Source organism: Oryx dammah, unplaced genomic scaffold (assembly GCF_014754425.2).
Source record: "Oryx dammah isolate SB20612 unplaced genomic scaffold, SCBI_Odam_1.1 HiC_scaffold_25, whole genome shotgun sequence".
NCBI classification, from domain to species: Eukaryota; Metazoa; Chordata; class Mammalia; order Artiodactyla; family Bovidae; genus Oryx; species Oryx dammah.
Window position 1 is genome coordinate 96449534 of NW_024070209.1, and position 24540 is coordinate 96474073.

Genomic DNA, 24540 nt, shown 5'->3' on the forward strand with positions numbered 1-24540 from the left:
TCCTATTACACTGTTGTCATGTGTGTTTTTAGAATATGGAATTGGTGTTTAAACAGTATATAAAGCTTGACATACAATTCCCCAGCTAAATAATAAATGTAGGCTACAATTAAACTCATCAGAGTCGGAAAGGGTCTTGGAGGTCGTCTAGTTCATATTTACCCCTTGTCCTCTGCTCTTAAAAAGCCAGATTAGAACTTCCCTAGTGGTCTAGTGGTTAAGACTCTGAGCCTCCACTGCAGAGCCTCAAGTTTGATCCCTGGTCAAACCTCGCATGCCACGGGGTATGGTCAAAAAAAAAAAAAAAAGCCGGATTATTTTAGGGAATGATGGAGGGAATTAGCTAGGATTGGTATGTTTGTTTTAGAACTGTTGGATTTAAAAAAAAAAAATCTATACAAGGTGACACAAAATTGCTAGTACTTCATTAAGTCTGAAGATGGCGAATAATTTGCTCTGATTGCATTGCACATTGTAGACTGTTTCGGTTATTGGTGAAAATATTCATCTTCACCTTCTGTACTGCCTCATCTCTCAGACTATTGGGTCTGAGCTGGTGTTTTGCATTTAAGTTCCAGCTTCATCACTTACTGGTTATATGACCTTAGGTACATAGTTTAGCCTCTCTTGTCTCTCTTTTATTCTTTACAATAGGAGTAAAAAATATCTTATCAAGTGATTTTTTTTTAGTGAGGATTAATTTATGAGAATACATAAAGTGCTTTACATAGAATCTGTTACAATACATTCATTAAATAAATGGTCCATGGGATTACCTCTCCTACTGCTTATGACATTGTTCTGCTTACCCAGTGGGATTGGTAACTAGTTTACCTTGCATGCATGCTAAGTCACTTCAGTCGCGTCAGACTCTTTTTAACCCTATGAACTGTAGCCCACCAGGCCTCTCTGTCCATGGGATTCTCCAGGCAAGAATACTGGAGTGGGTTGCCATGCCCTCCTCCAGGGGATCTTCCCAACAAAGGGACTGAACCCATATCTCTATGGCTCCTGCATTGGCAGGTGGGTTCTTTACCACTAGCACCACCTGGGAAGCCCAACTAGTTTATCTTGCATTACTCTGTTTTTAAAAACTGCTTTATCGTGACATAATTCATAAGCAGTTAAGAGGTTTTTTAGTATATTCAATGAGTCAAATACCCATCAAAGATTGAGGGCAGTAGGAGAAGAGGGCAACAAAGGATGAGATGGTTGGATGGCGTCATCGACTCAATGGTCATGAGTTTGAGCAAAATCAGGGAGATAGTGAAGGACAGGAAAGCCTGGCTTGCTGTAGTCCATGGGGTCTCAAAGAGTCAGTTACAACTTAGTGACTGAACACCACCACCACAATTTAATTTTAGAATTTTTGTCTTCCCTTTTATACAAACCAATTAGCTGTCATTCCTCATTTCCTTGCCCTGTAGTTTCTTGCAACTGCTGACTTACTTTTTGCCTCTGAAATTTGCTATTCTGGACATTTCATGTCAGTGGGATCATACAAGATTTAGCCTTTTGTGTATGACTTCTTTCACTTGGCATGATGTTTCAAGGTTTGGACTTCTGGTATATATCAATACTTCATTTTTATTGCCAAAAGGATGTTATGATACATGTAGTATGTAATAAAATGGAATAATATTCCATTGTATAGATGTACCATGTTCTATTCAGTCATAAGTTGAGGACATTTGGGTTATTTCCCGTTTTTGGCCATTATGAATAATGCTGTTAGAGATATTCATTATGTTTTCTGTGGGCATCATGTTTTCATTTTGGGTAGATAAAAAGAGTAGAATTGTTGAGTTAAATGATAACCCTGTTGAACTTTTTGAGGAGCTACAAAACTGTTTTCTAAAGTGGATGCGCCATTTTACATTCCCACTAGCAGCGTGTTGCTCAGCCGCCCAGTCGTGTCTGACTCTTGGCGACCCCATAGACTGCAGCACATCAGTCCTCCCTGTCCCTCACCATCTCCCAGAGTTTGCTCAAGTTCGTGTTCATTGCATTGGTAATGCCGTCCAGCCATCTCATCCTCTGACACCCTCTTTTACTTCTGCCCTCAATCTTTTTCCAGCATTAGGGACTTTTCCAATGAGTCATCTGTTTGCATCAGATGACCAAAATACTGGAGCTTCAGCTTCAGCATTAGCATCAGTCCTTCCGGTGAATATTCAGGGTTGATCTCCCTTAAGTTTGACTCGTTTGATCTCCTTGCTTTCCAAGGGACTTTCAGGAGTGTTCTCCAGCACCACAGTTCGAAGGCATCAGTTCTTTGGTGTTCTGCCTTTACGGTCCAGCTCTTACAACCATACGTGACCACTGGGAAGACCGTAGCCTTGACTATACAGACCTTTGTCGACAGAGTAATGTCTCTGCTTTTCAATACACTGTCTGGGTTTGTCATCGCTTTCCTGCCAAGAAGCAATCATCTGATTTCATGGCTGCAGCACTGTCTGCAGTGATCTTGGAGCCCAAGAAGAGGAAATCTGTCACTACTTTCACTTTTTCCCCTTCTGTTTGCCATGCAGTAATGGGGCTCAATGCCATGGCCTTAGTTTTTTTAATATTTAGTCTTAATTCGCCTCTTTCACTCTCCTCCTTCACCCTCATCAAGAGGCTCTTTAGTTCCTCTTTGCTTTCTGCCATTAGAGTGGTGTCATCCACATATCTGAAGTTGTTGATGTTTCTCCTGCCTATCTTGATTCTGGCTTGTAACTCATCCAGCCGGGCATTTCTCATGATGGACTCAGCCTATAGGTTAAACAAACAGGGTGACAGCAGACAGCTGTACCGCAGTGAATAAGGGTCCTGATCCTTCCACATCCTCTCTAGTGTCTGTCTTATCACAGCCACCCAAGTGGGTGAGAAGTGATAGCTCATTATAGTTTCAATTTGCATTTCCCTAATGAATAATGATACTGGACATCTTTTGTGTGTCCTACTTGGAGAAATGTCTGTTCAAATCCTTGACCCATTTTTCAGTGGGTAGTCTTTTTATTATTGAATTTTAAGAGTTCTTTATGTATTCTGGAGTAGGAAGTGGCAACCCACTCCAGTATTCTTGCCTGGAAATTTTTATGGACAGAGAAGCCTGGTGGGCTACAGTCCAGGGGGTTGCGAAGAGTCAGATACCATACCACTACCACCACCATATGTATTCTGTATACAAGTTACTTACAAGTTGCCTGATTTGAGTATATTTTCTCCCGTGTTGTAAGTTATGTTTTCACTTTCTTGATAGTGTTATGTGTACTTTGACCTACTCTTGTTAGCTTCCTGCCTACTGATTCAGTAGGTCCCATTGATTCTGTTTTCCATATTCATTCTTACTTTCATTGCCTCAAACCTAGACCATATTTACTGAAATCTTAGAATTGGCCTTTGCTTTAGGCTTCCCCTGCTTTAAGTCCATCCATAAATTATCCTTTCTAAACATTTTTCACAGCATGTCACACAGAAGTTTTCAGTGCTGCCCCCAGTGCCCCATTTAAAGCTCAGACTCAGCCTTCAGCAGGGTAGTACCAGTCATTCTTTTCAGATTTACCTCTCACTACCCCTGGCACTTGTAGAAGGAGGCACAGGCAGTGATGCCCATGCTGCCAGAGGTGATCTTCTGGTGGTAATTTTACCAGAAAATAAGTTCTTGCCCTCAGTGTGATGGTACCAATAACTCAGTTTCTTCAGTGTGTCACACTCATAATACACTCAGCCTACAAGAAATTAGACTTCCCTGGTGGCTCAGACGGTAAAGCGTCTGTCTACAATGTGGGAGACCTGGGTTCGAGCCCTGGGTTGGGAAGATCCCTGGAGAAGGAAATGGCAGTCCACTCCAGTACTGTTGCCTGGAAAATCCCGTGGACAGAGGAGCCTGGTACGCTACAGTCTATGGGTCGCAAAGAGTTGGACACGACTGAGTGACTTCACTTCACTTCACAAGAAATTAAAGCAAAATGCTGTGTAGTTTATAATTTTTCTTTTCTGTGTTAATAAGTGAGAGAGTTAGGTTTTTTCTTTGTCCATTTTTGATACTGTGGTTTTATAAAAATAGCAAGTTTTCTTATATCTTTGTTCCCTTTCCCCTCTCTTCCTCCTCTGAAACAGTTTATATAACATAGGAATTAGTTTTGAAGAATTTTCCCATAAAATATCCTGGGCCTGGGAGCTTTGGGCAGTCATTTGACTGTGCTTTGTCATTTCTCCACAGTTACTTATCTCTTTAGGTGTGTCTATTCTTCTATGAAGTTGTTTGTTTTTTTTTTAAATCAATGTGACATTGAAATTTATTAGGGGAAAATTGTCTTCTGTTTTAAAAAGTTTCTGTCATGTGACTGCATTTTGTTTCATTTCTTATTCCTAATTTTCTGAATTTGACATTGCTGGTTTTACATTATTTGTTGTTATTGCCCAGTCGCTAAGCTTTTCTTCTGTGTTGTTAATTCTGTTGTTATTCCCAGCCAGTGTTTGTCTGTTTAAATTTATAGTTCAGTTTTGGAGTTCCTATGTGTTTGTTAGTTTTCCTGTGTACCTACCATGCTTAATTTTTGTGGACATATGAAATGTACAATTTTCTACCAGTTGTAGAAGTCTGTCATTTCTGGGTCTGTTTCTGTTGATCAATTTTTTTTCTCTCTCTCCTTATTAAGAATTATATTTTCCTTCTTTGCATGCCAGGTGATTTTTTTTTTAATTGGATGCCATACACAAATTTTACCTTAGTGGGTTCTGGATTTTTTGTGTTGTATAAATATCCTTAAGCTTTGTTCTGGAACACATTTAAGTCACTAGGAAATATTTTGATCCTTTTGAGGCTTGTTTTTAATCTTTATTTAATGGAACCAGAATTGCATTTTGTCTGAAGTTAATTTGTTCCCACTGTTGAGGCAAGATTCTCCTAAATACTCAAGGTTTTACACTTGGAAGTTTTCTTCTATTAGATACTTTGATTATTCCTTCTGCTCCATTCATTTTGTTCTTTCTTTCAAGGACTCTTAACTAGCCATATGTTGGAACTGTATTCTCTGTTCTCCTGTTCTGTTATCTTCTACCTTGCCGTTATCCTGTTTTTATCCTTCTCCTGCATAAACATTGCTCAGAGTGCTTCCACATTATTGATTCCATTTTCTACTCCTTACCGCCTGTTTAAATTTCTGCTCTCTTTTAGTTTCCTTATATCTTGTTCTTTTTGCATCATTCTACTGTTTTATCTTCCTTAAATTTCCATTCACAGAAATCATGTTTTCATGCTTGTGGAAAACATCAGTTTAAAAAGGCTATTTAAACTGTACTCTTTGTTACACTTTACTATTTTCTTCTTTTTGGCTATTGTAGAATCTATTTACAGAATAAAACAGTGTTGGGAAACATTTTGTTCAGGTCTGAAAGTTTCCCCCCTTTTGGATAGATCATTTTGGGGTTCTTTATACCTGAATGCTGTTATAATCAACTGTTAGCTCTTTTGCTGGAGGATGCGCTGATGATATTGACATCAGTGTTATAACTTGAGTAAAAAAAAAAAACTGGAGCTGGAGGCTAGGTTGAGACATTGTTAGGCAAACTTGAGCTCCATGCAATTTGTTCTGTGTTGGTGAAATTGTTTTACCAGGGGCCAACTTGTGTTCCTTTGGTTTAGCTGACAAAGGATGGGCTATGTCTTTGCTTCCTTCCTGGGGCTACTAATGAGCCCCACCTTTTCATATCAAGTCTTTAAAAATTTTCTGCTGAGGCAGTGTGCAACCTTTGGTACCCAGTGCAGCCATCTCTGAATGTTGCCAGAATGCAGGACCTTCCCTGTGGTCTGCCCTCTTTAACTGTGGCCCTTCCTGATGAACAGGCACCTGCTGGTCCTCTGTCAGGATTACTGCTGCCAGAATTGCCTGGTGTAGCAGGAGGAGTTGCCAGGGCAGGGTCTCCTTTTAGCCTGGCCCCATCTCCACTAGATCCTTAATTAAAATTTGTTGCATAAAGACAACTCTGATCCCTGCTTTTCAGGCTAATCTTTTTGTTTCTTATATTTTTTGGTTTGGATGTAGTAGATGGAAAGAATTATATGCTGCTTGCAAGTCTTCCTTTTAGCCTGGTGACCACCAAAATTAATAGTGACAATATATAACTTTAGAATACACCACAGTTCCCTCTGAATTCCTCAAGATTTGTAATCCTCTTATGGTGCTTATATCAGACTTTGCATTGAATAACAGGATTATATGCATGGGGTTTTGTGTGTGCTTTTTTTTAATCCCCCTACCAGATGATAAACTCTGGACAGTGACATTCCTTCATCGTCTTAGAAATCCCCCTAGTACTTTGCACATAGTATTTTATGTTGTGGGGCTTTCTAAAATGTTCTTTTGTGGTGAGTTAATTACTTCTGTGAAACTCTTAACAATTGAAATGGCAACTACTATTATATAGACCTCAGTTGCCTGTGAGTTTGTAAGTATTATTTGCTTCTGTGCTGTCGTGTCCAACTCTTTGTGACCCCATGGACTGTAGCCTTCCAGGCTCCTCTGTCCATGAAATTGTCTAGCAAGAATCCTGGAGCAGGTTGCTGTTTTGTACTCCAAGGGATCTTCCTTACCTGGGGATCAAACCCATGTCTTTGGCGTATCCTTCATTAGTAGGTGGGTTCTTTACCACTGCGTTACCTGGAAAGCCCAATATTGCTTATATAACAGGGAAACCTGTAGGAGAGGTTTAGACTTTGCATGTTACAAGATAAGAGAATATGTAGAAGTGCCAGAATCATTCAAATTTAAGGGTAGAGGTCAAATACTTATTAAATTACAAAGATTATTACCATCTTGACAGAGTTAAAAATAAAGTTACATGACCTTTTTCCAACTGTTTTTTAGTATGTGGTAAAAAATACATGTCATTCAGTTTGCTACTGTAACCATTTTCAGGTTACTTATATTCCAGTATTGTGCATGACATGACTTATATTCCAGTATTGTACAGTCAGCACCACTTTCTAGTTCCGAAATATTTTCATCACCCCAAATAGAAACTCTATCCATTAAGCAAGAACTCCCCATTCCTTATTCACCCAGACCCGTGACACCTCTAATCTGCTTTCTCTGTATTTGTCTCTTCTAGATATTTCACAAAAGTGGAATTATACAACATTTGTACTTGGTTTCTGGCTTACCTTAACATCTAGCATGTTTTAGTGCAGTGGTTTCAGTATTCAGCCATGTTGTAGCGTATATCCACTGCATTCCTTTCTGTTTGTGTTCTCTGTGTGTCTTCCCAGGGTAATTGACTGATAATGTTGTCGAAGTCCTCTCTTTGCTTACAGAGCTTTTGTCCTGTTTTTCTAGATGTGTTGAAGTCTCCACCTGTTAGTGTACATCTGCATGTTTCTCTCTTCAGTTCTGTTCATTTCTGCTTCATATATATTTCTTTTGTTAGGTGCGTATATGTTTTTGTCATACACTCTTGAAAGAGTGAAACTTTTATCAGTGTATAATATCCATCTTTGTTCTTGTAACCTTTTTGACTTAAAATCTATTTTGTCTGATAATAATATAGTCATCCCAGCTCTCTTTTGGTTTCTCTTTGCATGAATCACCTTTTCCATTATTTTACTTTGAACATCCTTGTGCCTTTGTAACTAAAGTGAGTCTCTTATAAACAATGTATAGACCGTGTTTTTTAACCCATTCTCCAAGTCTCTTGCCTTTTAACTGGAGAGCTTAACCTACTTAATTTGAAAAAATCACTAATAAAGAAGGATTTATTTCTACTGTTTATTTCTAGCTATTTTCTCTGTATCTTATGTGTTTTTTGTTCCCCTTATTGCCTTTTAGGTTTTTGGTAAACATTTCTTGCATCTTCTCAACCTTTGCCTCCTTTCTTTTTCCGAGATCCTAAATCATATTCACTGTCATTATTCTGCATTCTTTTTCTGGAAGGTTGCCTATCTCCACTTCTTTTACTTGTTTTTCTGGGATTTTATCTTGTCCCTTCATCTGGGACATAACTTTCTGCTTTTTCATACTGATTAACTTTCTGTAAAGGTTTTGTTCTAGTTGTGGGATTGTGGTTCTTGCTTCTTCTGTCTGCCCTCTGATGGAGCAGGGTAAGAGGTTTGTGTAAGCTTCCTGATTGGAGGGACTGGTGGTGGGAAAAACTGGGTCTCCTCCAGTGGGCAGGGCCTTGCTCAGTAAAGCTTTAATCCAGTTATCTGCTGATGGGTGGGGTTGCGCACCCTCCCTAGTAGTTTTTGGGCCTAAGGCGACCCAGCCCTCTGGGCTCTGGGCTCTATGATCAGGGTAATGGCAACCTCCAAAAGAGTTTACGCCAAAGAAGACCTTCCCAGACAGCTGCTGCCAGTCCCCCCATCCCTGTGGTGAGCCCCTGCTGACCCACACCTCCACTGGAGACCTCCAACACTAGCAGATCGTTTTAGATCAGTTTCCTGTGGAGTCACTGCTCCTTTCCTCTGAGGCTTGGTGTACGCAAGGTTTTGTTTGTGCCCTCAAGACTGGAGTCTCTGTTTCTCCCAGTCCCATGGAAGTCTTGTAATCAAATCCTGCTGGCCTTCAAGGTCAGATTCCCTGGGGATTCCCGGTCCCTTTGTTGAGTCCCCAGGCTAGGAAGCCTGACAGTGGGGTTTAGAACCTTCGTGACAGTGGGAGAACTTCTTTGGTATTATTGTTCTCCAGTTTGTGGATCACCCACCCAGCAGGTATGGAGTTAGATTTTACTGTGATTGTGCCCCTCCTACGGTTTCGCAGCGGCTTCTTCTTTCTCTTTGGATGTGAAGTATATCTTTTTGGTAGGTTCCAGCATCCTCCTGTCAGTGGTTGTTCAACAGCTAGTTGTGATTTTGGTGCTCTCGCAGGAGGAGTTGAGTGCATGTCCTTCTACTCCACCATCTTGAACCCCCTTCAGTTCAGTTCAGTTCAGTCGCTCAGTCATGTCCAACTCTTTGAGACCCCATGAATCACAGCACGCCAGGCCTCCCTGTCCATCACCATCTCCCAGAGTTCACTCAGACTCACGTCCATCGAGTCCGTGATGCCATCCAGACATCTCATCCTCGGTCGTCCCCTTCTCCTCCTGCCCCCCATCCCTCCCAGCATCAGGGTCTTTTCCAGTGAGTCAACTCTTTGCATGAGGTGTCCAAAGTACTGGAGCTTCAGCTTTAGCATCATTCCTTCCAAAGAAATCCGAGGGTCGATCTCCTTCAGAATGGACTGGTTGGATCTCCTTGCAGTCCAAGGGACTCTCAAGAGTCTTCTCCAACACCACACTTCAAACGCATCAATTCTTCGGTGCTCAGCCTTCTTCACAGTCCAACTCTCACATCCATACATGACTACTCTGGAAAAACCATAGCCTTGACTAGACAGACCTTAGTCGGCAAAGTAATGTCTCTGCTTTTGAATATACTATCTAGGTTGGTCATAATTTTTCTTCCAAGGAGTAAGCGTCTTTTAATTTCATGGCTGCAGTCACCATCTGCAGTGATTTTGAAGCCCCAAAAAATAAAGTCTAACACTGTTTCTACTGTTTCCCCATCTATTTCCCATGAAGTGATGGGACCAGATGCCATGATCTTCGTTTTCTGAATGTTGAGCTTTAAGCCAACTTTTTCACTCTCCTCTTTCACTTTCATCAAGAGGCTTTTTAGCTCCTCTTCACTTTCTGCCATAAGGGTGGTGTCATCTGCATATCTGAGGTTATTGATATTTCTCCCGGCAATCTTGATTCCAGCTTGTGCTTCTTCCAGTCCAGCGTTTCTCATGATATACTCTGCATATAAGTGAAATAAGCAGGGTGACAGTATACAGCCTTGACGTACTCCTTTTCCTATTTGGAACCAGTCAGTTGTTCCATGTCCAGTTCTAACTGTTGCTTCCTGACCTGCATACACATTTCTCAAGAGGCAGGTTAGGTGGTCTGGTATTACCATCTCTTTCAGAATTTTCCACAGTTTATTGTGATCCACACAGTCAAAGGCTTTGGCATAGTCAAGAAAGCAGAAATAGATGTTTTTCTGGAACTCTCTTGCTTTTTCGATGATCCAGCGGATGTTGGCAATTTGATCTCTGGTTCCTCTGCCCTTTCTAAAACCAGCTTGAACATCAGGGAGTTCACGGTTCACGTATTGCTGAAGTCCCCATTATTGCTTAGTCCTCATGTTTTAATTGAGATTTTTGTTTTATATATTGTTTTCATTCCCATCTTTTCTTTTTATGTATATTTTTAGTTAGTAGTAGTTATCTTGAGGTTTACAATTAACATCGTAAAACTTACAACAAGCTATTATCAGTAGTATATTAAAAAGCAGAGATAGTACTTTGCCGACAAAGGTCCGTCTAGTTAAAGCTATGGTTTTTCCAGTAGTCATGTATGGATGTGAGAGTTGGACCATAAAGAAAGCTGAGCACCGAAGAATTGATTCTTTTGAACTGTGGTATTGGAGAAGACTCTTGAGAGTCCCTTGGACTGCAAACCAGTCAATCCTGAAGGAAATCTGTCCTGGATATTCATTGGAAGGACTGATGCTGAAGCGCCAGTACTTGGGCCACCTGATGCGAAGAACTGACTCATTGGAAAAGACCTTGATGCTGGAAAAGATTGAAGACAAGAGAAGGGGACGACAGAGAATAAGTTGGTTGGATGGCATCACCAACTCGATGGACACGAGTTTGAGCAAACTCCGGGAGTTGGTGATGGACAGGGAGGCTTGACGTGCTGCAGTCCATGGGTTTGCAAAGGGTTGGACACGACTGAGCAGCTGAACTGACTGACTGATCGGTAATATGAGAAAACTCAACTCCTATACATCTTCATCCCTCCCTCTTCATATTGTAATTGCCACTGATTACATCTTAATACAGCAGTCCCCAACCTTTTTGGCACCAGGGACCTTTTTCATGGAAGATGGTTTTTCCTCAGAGCAGGGCTGGAGGGGATGGTTTCAGGATGATTCAAGTGCATTACATTTATTGTACACTTTATTTCTAATCCAGTGCCACCTCTGATCTGCCTGGAGGTTAGGGACCCCTGTCTTAATACATTGTGTGCCCAATAACGTAGACTTATTGTTTTATTCATTTGCCTTTTAAATCATTCAGGAAAACAGAGAAGTTGTAAACCAAAAATATAATAATATCGGCTCTTATATTTACCTATGCAGCCTATTCGTTCATATGCTTTGAATTACTATCAAGTGTTCTTTTATCTTAGCCTGAAGGACACCTTTATCATTTATAGAAGAAACTTACTAGTAGCAAACACCCTTCGCTTTTGTTTATCTGGGAATGTCTTAATTTCTCTCTTTTTTAAAAAATATTTACTTATTTGGCCGTGTCGGGTCTTAGGTGTGGTGTGCAAACTCTTAGTTGCAGTATGTGAACTCTTAGTTGTAGCCTATAAAATCTAGTTTCCTGACCAAGGATCAAACCCTGTGTTGATCCTGTGTTGAGAGTGCAGTTTTAGCCGTTGGGTTCCTTCATTCTTGAAAGGATAGTTTTGCAGATATCAAATTCCTGGTTGACAGATCTTTCTTATAGCACTTTAAATATGTCATGTGCTGCCTTCTGAACACCATGGTTTTTGATTAGCAGTCAGCCGTTAGTCTTACTGAAAGTGAAAATGTTAGTCACTCAGTTGTGTGTCTGACTCTGTGACCCCATAGGGTGTAGCCTGCCAGGCTCCTCTGCCCATTCAGTTCTCCAAGGCAAGAACACTGGAGTGGGTTGCCATTCCCTTCTCAGGGGATCTTCCTGACCCCGGGGTTGGAACCCAGGTCTCCTGCATTGCAGGCAGACTCTTTACTGTCTGAGCCACCAGGGGAGTCCAGGTCTTCCTGAGGATCCCTTTGAGGTGATGAGTGCCTTCTTTCTTGCTGCTTTCACGATTCTCCATTGTCGCTTACTTTTCACTGAGAAATGAAATATTTCCTGCCATATCAGTAAACAAGGACGTCATAGTCAATAGCAGTTTCAGCCACCAGGATGGTGAACTGGTGAGCAGCGAGGGCACTCAGGATGTGAAAATGCAGGATACCGGCCCCAGATAGATGGCACCGCATATCAGAGGAATGATTTCAGTGAGCCCAGACTCTTTCGTCTTCCCATACATAGAAAAATGCGAAATTCCTTAGCCTGACATATTTGGTTTTCTTTAATTATTAATACACTTTTGACTTTCCCAAATACCTGTCCTTTGTTGGAAACCTCCTGTATATCCTAGCTCCCTCTCTTGCCTCCTCAGAGCAGTTTCTCAGAGCTATCTGAAACACTGTTTCCAGGGCTGCAGTCCTCATTTTGCCCCAAATAAAACTTAACTTGCAGCTCTCACATTGTGCACAAAGTTTTTTTTCCAACACCACTATTTGACTTACAGTGTATCTTATGTGGCTCTCTTTATCTGCTTGGAGTTTGTTAAACTTCTTGGATGTGTACCGTTTATGTCTTATCAAATTCAGGAAAATATATCATTTCTATTTTTTCTGCTTCTGAGACTGATTTGCATGTTGGTATATTTCGTTTTCCATAGTACCGCAGATTGTGTTTCTTTTTCTTTGTTCCTGATACTCCTCAGACTGGATATTACAATTGCTTTACATTTGAGTTTGATGAAGTTTTTTCCTTTTGCCTGCTTAAATCTGCCTTTGAACTCCTCTTATGAATTTTTAACTTGTATCTGTTTCCTTGGTCTGCCATAATAAAATACCGCAGGCCAGGTGGCTTAAGCAATGAGAAGTTATTTTTTTCACAGTGTCAGAGGCTTGAAGTCTAAGAGCAAAATGCTGGCAGATTTGGTTTCTCCTGAGGCCCTTCTCTTTGGCTTGCAAGTGCCCCCTTTTCGTTGTGTGTTCACATTGCACACATGCCTGATGTCTCTGTCCAAATTTCATTTCTTTAAGAACACGAGTCATCTTGGATTAGGTCCCACCCAAACAGCCTCCTTTTAACTTTACCTTTTTAAAGGCCCTAAATCCAAATATAGTCACATTCTGGAGTACTGAGGGCTAGGGCTTTAACATAGGGAAATTGGAAGGATGCAGTTCAGCCCATAATGCAGCTGTTAAAATTTCCCGCTCCAGAATTTCTATTTGATTACTTTTTATAATTTCGATCTCTTTGTTGACATTGTTCTCCTGATTTTCTTGAACTCTTTGCCCATAGTTTTCTTTAACAGTTTGAGCAAGTCCACAGCAGTTGACTTCAACAGATCCAATTAGCACTTAACAATGTCTGGTATTCCTCAAGGATAGTTTCTAATTTTTTTTTCCCCTGTGAATGTACCTTATTTTCCTTTTTCTTTGTGTATTTTGTGTATTTCTGTGTAGTTTTGGTTCAGAACTGGATATTTTTAGTATTCGAATGGGATAGCTCTTAAAATCAGATTCTTCCCTTCCTGGGGGATTTTTTTGTTTGTTTCTTGTTGATGGCTGCTGTTGTCTATATGGCGATTTTTTCCAAACTGTTTTGCAAAGTGTGTATTCCTTGTTGCATGTAGTCCCTGAAGTTTCTGTTGCTTTAGCTCTGTGGTAGGCTGTGTCCCGACAGAGATTTCCTTAAGTGTTTGGGCCCAGGAAATAGCGGGAGAGGTGTGTCTATTTTAAAATCTTATGATGGACGTTACTGGGGAAACCATGCAGCCCAGGACAAAGCTGCATGGATCAACCAGACTGGCCAAGATGCAAAAGCCCCAGTCTTTGGAGAGCACTGTTCCTCCACCCTGGCTTCAGCTAGGTACTCTTGGAAACTGGGCCACTGTTGCAGATTGTGGCAGGAGGAAATGGCAGCTCGCTCCAGTATTCTTGCCTGGAAAATTCCATGGACAGAGGGGCCTGGTGGACTGTATACATGGGACCACAAAGTTGGACACGGCTGAAGCAACGAAGCATGGACGCTCACTCTCTTAACAAGGTTGAACAGCCTTTTCTTTGATCAGGCATTGCTGTGGTTGCTGTTAAGTGTCTGATCGGATTCCAGAGTTCTGAAATGGTTGATTTTGATCATCTTAACAGTTTACTGATTGTTTTGGTAGAGGGACTGACACCTAGAGCTTCCTACTCCATTTTCTCTAACATCACTTACGGCATCTTTTTTGTAGAACTGTTTTTAAGTCTTATCTCAGTCACATAAAATTTCACAGCAAATATTTTAAATCTTGAGGAAAAGATGAGTTATTCAGTAAGTAGTGTGGGAAAAACAGGCTTACCATTTTGGAGGGAAAAGGAAAAACTGGATCCTAACCTTCTTCTTATGCCAAAATAAATTCTTTATGTATTAAAGACTTAAATGCCTTTAAAAGAAAAATGGAGTCAGGGATAAAGTCTAAATAATTCTTTTTACTTTATAACCTTGCAGTCAGGAATGCCTTTGTGTGTCTAACACAAAACTCTGGAGCTATAAAAGCAAAGATTGGATAATTTGCACAAATTTCAAAAGTTAATGTCCTGAATTTACAAAAATTACAAATCAATGAGATGAATTGCTTAATTTATTTGAACACAGAGTATGACTGATAATATATAGGAAAAACAAATGACCAGTAAATGTAAGTAGAATATCGGTCTCGTTCATAATGAATTGAATGTTGATCAGAACAATGAATCATGGATTATTCACTTGAGAAATTTGCAAACTTTTTTTGTGTTGTTTGATCAAGTTGAGGAATAGACACTGTCATTTACAGCTGGTAAGAATGTGACTTGGTGCACCCTTTCTGGAAATTAGTTTTATTGACCCAGGAATTCTACCGGTAGAGATTACCCTATAGATATTTACAAAGATAAACCAAGATAGTCATAATTTCAAAAACCCAAACAATTGAAATTCCATAAGAAGAGAGCTGATTAAATTATCATTAAGTTCATATAGGAGAAAACTATATAGCCATTAAATAGAATGAAAGTGTTAGTCGCTTAGCTATGTCCCACTCTCTGCGACCCCACAGACTGTAGCCAGCCAGGCTCCTCTGTCCATGGAATTCTCCAGGCAAGAATATTGGAGTGGGTAGTCATTCCCTTCTCCAAGGGATCTTCCCAGCTCAGGGATTGAACTGGGTCTCCTGCATTACAGGCAGATTATTTACCGTCTGAGCCATCAGGGAAACCCAGACATAATGAATTCCCTCTTCTTATGCTATTATGGCATCTTAGTCCATTCAGCCTACTATAACAAATATGCCATAGACTGGGTGACTTATAAACAACAGAAATTTGTTTCTCAGAGTTCTGGAGGCTGAAGACCAGGGTCAGGTGCCAGCAGGTTTGGCTTCTGGTGAGGGCCTACTCACTAATTCGTAGAGAGCTGCCTTTTCACTGTCTCTTCATGTAGCTGAAAGGGACAAGGGAATGCTCTGTTGTCTCTTCATAAGGGCACTAATCCCATTCAGGAGGGCTCTGCCCTCGTGGCCTAATCATCCTCCAAAGCAAACAAAATCACACTGGGGGAGGGCTTCAACATGCATTTGGGGGACATAATCAGTTTATAGGATGTCAGATATACTGCCAGATACATTGAGTGACAGAACTAGGACAGAGTAGAATGTAGGTAATGAGCCCATTTGGGTTGGAGTTTTGAAAGAATATAGATCATTTATTCTGATACATGCAGAGAGAAGTTTCTAGAAATATATACAGGAGTTTGTAAATCGTGGTTTCTTTTGTGGGGGAGGAGAACTAGAAATAAATGGTGGAGAGATTTTTTTTTTTTTTAACAGCTTTTTGTGTTTTATGCCCTCCCGGTTTTTTTCCAGATATCTAAAAACAAAATTCTGTGGTGATGAGAGTTTATATACCTGTAGTCTGTATGCATTTATGTAGTTAACTTTTCCTTTTGAAATTATAAATAGCTAAATAGTTTATTTTCTGGTCTTTCTGTTGTTGTTTTTAATCATTATGAAATGTTCTGTGTGTGCTCAGTTGCTCAGTCGTGGCTCTTTATGACCCCACAGACGGTAGCACACCAGGGTCCTCTGTCCGTGGGACTTCCCAGGCAAAAATAGTGGAGTGGATTGCCGTTTCTCTCTCCAGGGGGTCTTCCCGACCCAGGGATCAAACACATGTCTCCTGCATTGGCAGGCGGATTTTTTTTACTGTTGTGCCCCCTGGGAAGCCACTGTGAAATGTTCTGAGAGCTCTAAATAATAAATTAATACTTAATTCTAGAAACACTGCCTTACCTCTTAAAATTAGTAATGACTAATCTGGTATTTTCACATCTCCTTAGAAGATGCAGTGATGTGATAGGAAAAATAGCATAGGCTTTGGAGTCGTAGAAACCTAGATTTCAAATCCCAACATAATAAAAACTAGCTTTAATTTTAGCCTTAGGAAATTTGCTTGAAATAGTGAACTTAAGATAAGAGCCCTCTACATTTGTAAATTAGGTGAGAAGGTGTATAGTTCCTCAGTTCAGTTCAGTCGCTCAGTCGTGTCCAACTCTTTGCAGCCCCATGGACTGCAGGATGCCAGGCTTCCCTGTCCATCACCAACTCCCGGACATGTTCAAACTCATGTCCATCGAGTCGATGATGCCTTCCAACCATCTCATCTTCTGTCGTCCCCTTTTCCTCTCGCCTTCAATCTTTCACAGCATCAGGGTCTTTTCCAATGAGTCAGTTCTTATCAGGTAGCAAAAGTATTGGAGTTGCAGCTGTATAGTCCCTGGTATATAGTAATTACCCAAATGGTAGTTTCTTCTCTTGGTATCTCTCTCTGTCTCTGAAAGGTAACTTTCAACCTTTGTTGGGTTATCTGCTTCTTTTTTCTGGTACTTAGAAAATCTGCTATTTAGCAATGTTTAGGTATGGTATCAGACCCAAGTGACAAATAGCACCAATAAATCTGTTGAGGGACTTCCCTGGTGGTCCAGTGGCTAAGACTCCAGGCTCCCAGTGAGAAGGGCCTGAATTCGATCCCTGGTGAGGAAACTAGATCCCACATGCTGCAGCTGAGAGTGTGCAGCCTGCATCTGGATAGCCTGCCTACTGCAACTGAGACCTGGTGCAGCTAAATAAATACAGATTAAACAGATAAACCTGTTGGGTTTTCTGGTTTGTTCTAATTTTCTCTGGAATTGCAGAGCCTGAGCAGCATCTCTAGCAGAGCTCATCTCATTGATCACTCTTGTGAATTGTCTGTAATGCTTGACTCACCCCACAAAATACATTTACGATAATGTGACAAGCAATCCCTTCTTTGTTATAACTGTTTTCAGAGTGAGTTCACTCAGTGACAGGGACAGTGTTTACTGTACTCTGATTACCAGAGAGAAAGAATACCTTGCCTTGCCATTTGGTTCTGTTTCACGTTATCAGAAGCTCTTAAAGGGCTAGAATTCTGACAGCAGCTAGAGCAACCCTTGTTGTTTGGGACCTCAGTGAGTTAGCCCCTGTGGTGCTAAAGAACCAAAGGCCTGACTGAACTGATCACAGCTCTTCGGCCCCTTGTCTCCTCCCTGGATTCTAGCACAATGGTCTTCTTTCAGTTCCTTGCAGTTACCAAGATCATTTCTGCCTAAGGGACTTTATCTCTGCTTTAAGAATCTGCCTGCACTGTGGGAGACCTGGGTTTGATCCCTGGGTTGGGAAGATCCCCTGGAGAAGGAAATGGCAACCCACTCCAGTATTCTTGCTTGGGAAGTCCCATGGACAGAGGAGCCTGGTGGTCTACAGTCCATGGGATTGCAGAGTTGGAGACGACTAAGCAACTAGCTCCCCTTCTTTCCACAGTTCTTCCTCATGTGGATTGAATTTGAGGCCTCTTAAAAATTCTGTCAGGAAAAGGTATTGTATTTGTTCTGACTAGAAATATTTATTTTGTTTTATTTGGGATTTATATAGTTTACAAATATCCCTGGATTCTGTTTTCTCACAGACACAGGCAGTGTCAAGAGTTAATACCATAAGTAATGGTGGGAGGTTCTTGCTTTTGGCACACTCAACACCTGCAAGCCTTGCTCTGGGGGATGAAGGCCCCCCCGCTGTCCCCACAGGCCAGGTTTTTTTTTGAAACTATGGAACCTTGGTTTTCTTAGTGATCTGTAAATTTCTCTTTGGGCTGGAATTAGTACTAATTTTTCTTTCTCTTTTAGCACCAAACAAGATTTGTGATGAAATGGAGCCTGGAACAAACTCTTTTCGAGTAGAATTTCCTGATTTTTCCAGCACCATTCTGCAGAAACTGAACCAGCAGCGCCAGCAGGGACAGTTATGTGATGTGTCCATTGTTGTCCAAGGCCACATTTTCCGAGCACACAAAGCTGTTCTTGCTGCCAGTTCCCCCTACTTTTGTGACCAGGTACTCCTGAAAAACAGCAGGAGGATTGTTTTGCCTGATGTGATGAATCCCAGAGTGTTTGAGAACATTCTCCTGTCAAGTTATACAGGGCGTCTAGTAATGCCTGCTCCAGAAATTGTCAGTTACTTAACAGCAGCGAGCTTCCTCCAGATGTGGCATGTGGTCGACAAATGCACTGAGGTTTTAGAAGGAAACCCTACAGTCCTTTGTCAGAAGCTAAATCATGGCAGTGACCACCAGTCTCCAAGCAGCAGCAATTACAATGGCCTGGTAGAGAGCTTTGAGCTGGGCTCTGGGGGCCACACGGATTTCCCCAAAGCCCAGGAACTGAGAGATGGAGAGAACGAAGAGGAGAGCACCAAAGACGAGCTGTCATCTCAGCTCACTGAGCACGAATACCTTCCCAGTAACTCGTCCACAGAGCATGACCGGCTGAGCACGGAGATGGCGAGCCAGGACGGGGAGGAGGGGGCCAGCGACAGCGCCGAATTCCACTATACCCGGCCCATGTACAGCAAGCCCAGCATAATGGCTCACAAACGCTGGATCCACGTGAAGCCAGAGCGCTTTGAGCAGGCGTGCGAGGGCATGGATGTGCACGCACCCTATGATGAGCACCAGGTCACAGAGTCCATCAACACGGTGCAGACGGAGTACTCAGTCCAGCCCTCAGGGGTAGAGGAAGACTTTCACATCGGGGAAAAGAAAGTGGAGGCAGAGTTTGACGAACAGGCTGATGAAAGCAATTATGATGAGCAGGTGGATTTCTATGGCTCCTCCATGGAAGAGTTTTCTGGAGAGCGGTCAGATGGGAATCTCATTTGGCACAAACAGGAGGCTGCCCTAGCATCGGGCTACAGTGAGAATATTGAGATGGTAACAGGGATTAAAGAGGAAGCTTCCCACCTAGGATTCTCAGCCACTGACAAGCTGTATCTTTGTCAGTGCGGCAAGAGTTTCACTCACAAGAGTCAGAGAGATCGACACATGAGCATGCACCTCGGGCTCCGGCCTTATGGCTGTGGGGTCTGCGGTAAGAAATTCAAAATGAAGCATCATCTCGTGGGTCACATGAAAATTCACACAGGCATAAAGCCATATGAGTGTAATATCTGTGCAAAGAGATTCATGTGGAGGGACAGTTTCCACAGGCATGTGACTTCTTGTACCAAGTCCTACGAAGCTGCAAAGGCTGAGCAGAATATGACTGAGGCTTGTACCAAGTCCTACGAAGCTGCAAAGGCTGAGCAGAATATGACTGAGGCTTGTACCAAGTCCTACGAAGCTGCAAAAGCTGAGCAGAATATGACTGAGGCTTGTACCAAGTCCTACGAAGCTGCAAAGGCTGAGCAGAATACAACTTGAGTGGCAGGCACAAAAATAAACTGTGGTAATTATGCAAATCTGGGCACAGATGATGCGTGCTACTTGCTATTATGAGAGAAGCTTAAAAAAAAGGAAGATATTTCTGCAAGACCAGTTCTAAGTAGGCCAATTAAAAAATCTAATTCTTCAAATGTGTCTGTTCCCGGCCTGGAGTGGCTAAAGGGGATAAGTGCGCCCACCTCACACCTGGTAAGGTGAACCTTCAGGCCTCTTGTGAATGAAGCTGGTGAACTAGAGGGTAGAGACACCTGCACTTGGAACTGGACTCCAACCCCCCAGTTCTGTTTCAGGTGGCAGTGGTGTTTGATCAGTCATTATTACAAGGTCATACTGGACTTTTATTTTGCTCTTACTATAGATACTTAGGTAATGTGGGCTTGTTTTGGTAGCTGCTTCACTGAATGAAATGCTACTTATGTAATAGCTACAAATAATGTGATTCCTAGGATTCTAAGTTGATTAACAGCTCTCTTATCTGGTTTTGTTCTTTCTAAAGAGTATTCTAACCAAAACTATGGAGATTATTAAAAGGGTGACATTCTAAGTAAGAAAAAAAAGGAACTCATGGTACCAGCTCCAATTTCTGTAAGATGCCACCGTCACAACGTGTTTCAGACTCTTGATAAGTCAGAGTTTTATATTTTAGTACTAACATTTAGTTTGAACAGTTGTTTCTAATTGTAATTCTGTAGGGTGCCAGAGATAGGTATTTCTAACTGGTTTGCTGTCCCAAATCCTGTTTGTTTAATTGTAGCATCCACACGGTGGGATCTGCTCTGGCTAGTAGACTTCTAGCCTGCTTTGACTCTGACCACGGTACCATTGGCTGCTCCAGCCCATTCACTCTGTCTTAGATTATGGTGCTTCCTGAAGTGGTCAGTCAATGACCAGTTACTGGGAAGGAGCTGGAAGCCACGGCTGAGAGTTACCTGTGAACTTCAGGAGCCTATAGAGTGCTACAGCGACACTCCAACTGTCAGAATGAGAGCCGCCAAGTAGCAGAATTTTGAGTGTCAGGTTATACTTAGGGGGACGAGGGGAACCAATTGCTCAAGAAAAGGGGAATTTTGAAAATACACTGGTAGAGATACTCACAGAGGGGTACGTTGAGCTGGTCCTCCCAGCTCTTTAGGAGTGCTGGAATGTGTTTTAAAAGAGGGAAAGAAAGATTCCTAATTTTAAGAAGTTGTCTGCAAATTCCTGCTCTCATTTAATAGATAAAGCTGCATACATTTACAAGTCCATATAGCTATAGTGAAGTATAGTGAAGTCGCTCAGTCGTGTCTGACTCTTTGCAATCCCATGGATTGTAGTCTACCAGGCTTCTCTGTCCATGGGATTTTCCAGGCAAGAGTACTGGAGTGGATTGCCATTTCCTTCTCCAGGAGATCTTCCTGACCCAGGGATCAAACCCAGGTCTCCTGCATTGCAGGCAAACACTTTACCCTCTGAGCCACAAGAAGCTCTCAGAAGCTCCGTATAGCTATACCTACCAAAAAAAAAAAAAAAACAAGAAAAGTAGCTATTCTGAGACCTTTTCTGAGGATCAGTCAGAAGTTTGGGATTAAAAAAGAAGCTTATTCAGGATGTTTTAAACTGTAACATACCTGAAGCTGTCACCAGGGTTGGGTCAGGGTGCTACTGTTACGTCAACTTTTCCGTAAACTTAATGGTTTATTATTTCTTAGTGGAAACTTTTTTTTTTCCTGAAAACAAAAATAACTTTTCTTGGATTTGGAATGAAGTTTTTGTTTTAAAAGTTGGGCTTTGCTCTGAAATGAGCGACTTTGCTGGCAATGGCCTCTGATCCTCAAACTCCTACCATCAAGGCATTTAGTTGTATGGAAAGGGGAAAGATTTACTTACCAGTTAACGCTTGTAATCAAGGTTACAAAACAGGGATCTATTCATTAACACTGTATCATTCTCGATATATAAAAAGCACTTTGTATTTAAAACTTTATTATAAATATATATTGATTTTTTTAACCTAGAAACTAGATATTACCTCTTGGTTGTTTGCCATGTTAATACCCTCTTCTCTTAGTGTTGAAACTTCACCAGTTAACAGTCATTTCTCTGTGTACCTGACGGAGAACGTAGAGGTGACTTATAGCCAAGCTCAGTTGCTGCTTCTCTTTTTCTCATGTTAGAAGCATTGGGTTTTAGGTATGATCCCAGCCATTGTATGTGAGGAAAAATTGTTGTATCACTTCTACTAATTTCAGTACTAAGGCAGTGCAGCCATTGTGTTCGGCCAAAAGCCAGTCACCCTGATAGTATCAGCAGACCATTTCTGCCTGTTTGGAAGGTTTGATGTGCTGGTTTCTATTAAAGATTGTACTCAAATGAATGTTGGAACACTTGGGAAGAAGAGTCTTGAGAGGTAAAATAAAAATATTCTGGAACAATCTCATGGTCCTTCAGTTATGTTGAGATCAGCACGGCAGCCGTCGTGAGTAATGAGGAGGAGGAGGACAGGACTAGGGGGCAGGTCTCTGGTGGTAGTTTTAGAAGCTCTCAGTTGTGCTGGGACTTCACCTGTTATGAAGAGAAGCAGATCTTCTATTGAAATCCTTATGTGTACATCTGCTACTAAATGTAGAATATAAAATGTAAGTTCCTCACACCTGCTGTTTGAAGCTTTTTATGGTAGTGGGGTTTTTATAAAAGTCAGAGTTGCTGATCAGTCAACCAGACCCCGTGAGATGATTGGGCATCTGAAATGCTGGCCATGTCCAGGGGCAAGGGGGTTGCCTTAGTTTGGGGATTGAAAGTGAATCTTTATAAACTGCTTTTAGGCTTAGGAGATCATACTGTGTTACTACTTTTTTTTTTTTTTTTCCCTCCTGCCCACCCTGGGTTGGACAGATAGTCTCTGTCCTTACCCTCAGTACAGCTTTAGAAAATCTTTCTCCTTCCCGTTGACTTTGGAGAGCAGTGGGTAACGTTTCCAAACAGTCTTTCAGGGATCTTGTCAGTGGCCCACAGCCAAGGTGTTTGTCCCTTACTTTGAGTCTTAATTGTGGTTTCTCTCCAGTCCCAGTGGGAAAGGGCTTGAAGGCACCACCAGTGGTGTTTAATATTCGTACTGATGCTATGCCTTTCATTTTAGATCCACACATTACAATAATCCACCTGGTAAAGTAGTTCTGACTGGCTGAGAACAGACTGCCATAACCTTTCCTCAGCTGTTGAAGGTTACCCCCCAGTCCCTTCTTTTGGCTGCTGGTCTCAAAGAGTCTGCCTGAAAGAGTCTCCTCGGCTCGAGTGGGCATTTGCTGAACTGAACTGACCCTGAGCTGACTGACTGGGAAAGCTGCTTAGTCTCAGTGGCATCTTCCTACAGAGGCACACACCTCCTCCTGAGGCTGCTGTGGACATGAAGTTGGGGCTGAGCAGAAGCAGCAACGCTGGCTTTCCCTGGGGAGGGGGGATTTGCTGCGCCCCCCGCCTCAGAGGGGTAGGGGAAGGTGGAGAGGATACCATCACACCAGCTTCAGGGGTTTGCTTTCATAAGGTCTCTGGATAATTTAGGAATGCTGAAAACCAAGCAACATAGACCCCCACCCCTCCAGCCCTTCTGTGCCACACTAATTTTGTGATTTAGGTTGCTTTTCTGTGACTCACTTTGTTCAGTGAAACCAGGGTGTTTGTTTGGATTTTTGTCTTTGCTAACTTATGTGTTCGAAGGTACATGTTTCTTATTTCAAATTTCTACTGATAGTGCCCTATGGGAAGATGCTGGAACACATTTTGCAAATGTGACTTTTTTTTTTTTTTTTTAGTTTTGCTTGAAGCCTGTGTCATAATGTCAATTGCTGCTGCCTTCTTTCCTTTTATGAGGTTCCCAGTGTTTCTTCTAGAAAATTATTTATGCAAGTCAGGTGACTCTTAGACCACAAAACCATTTGACAATAAACAGAGTATCATTAGGTGCATATCTTATTGATATTTTGTGAAATGTTATGCCTGTGTTGCAAAAGTTGAATAGTTTTGTCTTTATATACTGCTGTCTTAAGTGTACAGCATGGTTTTACTTAATTGAATGTTACTGTTTAATATTTTCTTCTTATAGAAGAGACCATGCCCTTTTGTATGACATGTTTTAATAAATGTTATCTGTCAACTTTGTAAAAGTTTTGTTTTTCACTCTGGATATTTGACCACAAGTCTTTGTTTTCATTCTGACCTTTGCCACCTGAGAATAAAAGTTATATTGTGGCCTTTTGATAAGTAAATGCCAGCTAGCCTGCTCAGATGGGTAGTGAGTAGATCATCTGCCGCGTCGGGCGTTTATGGCGACGATCTCGTTTAGCCGCGCGCCCCGCCAGCCCCGTCAGGGGTTTGGGTCTCCTGGTTAGTCTCCCTTGGCTCCTCCAGAGCCCCTCCCCACCCTGGGCTTCGCTTTGGAGGCTCAGCCCTGCGGACCTGTCCCGGCTTCTGGTCAGGGTCCACGGGAGACACGCTGGGAGGAGCGTGGCGGGCGGGAGGAGAGAAGTCCGGGCCTTCGCTGCCGCGGCTCCTTTCCGCCAGGCGTGGCTGGGCAGGCCGGCCCCCTCCGCGCAGCCCCCGGCGGGCAGCTCCAGCGTCTGGGACTGCACCCTCCTCTGGGGCTCTCAAGCCGAGGCTCGGCCCTGACTCCCGGTTTCGCCGGCCCTCAGAGACTGGAGTGTCCCCGAAGGAGTCCCTGGAGCCTGCCCACACCCTTTGTAAACAATCCCTCATGAAACGCCGCTCAGTCTCCCAGCTGGGTTAGGCCTGCGTTCCGTGCCCGCACCCAGGTGATGCCTCGCCTCAACATGTGAGCAGCTGTGAGTCACAGGAGGGGGGTCTGTTACCAGAGGTGGCACCGCAGCTTCCCCGGCGGAGCTGAG

General features: G+C 42.2%; 1 protein-coding gene across 1 annotated transcript in view; it reads left to right on the forward strand.

Moving 5' to 3' along the window:
• Positions 1-23802, forward strand: part of ZBTB43 (zinc finger and BTB domain containing 43) — a 30708-nt gene extending 6906 nt beyond the window's left edge. The window contains exon 2 of the mRNA XM_040225149.1: positions 18072-23802. Within this exon, the coding sequence (XP_040081083.1) occupies positions 18095-19642 (1548 nt within the window). The 5' untranslated portion in view covers positions 18072-18094 and the 3' untranslated portion in view covers positions 19643-23802. The remainder of the gene's footprint in view (positions 1-18071) is intronic.
• Positions 23803-24540: the final 738 nt, after the last annotated feature.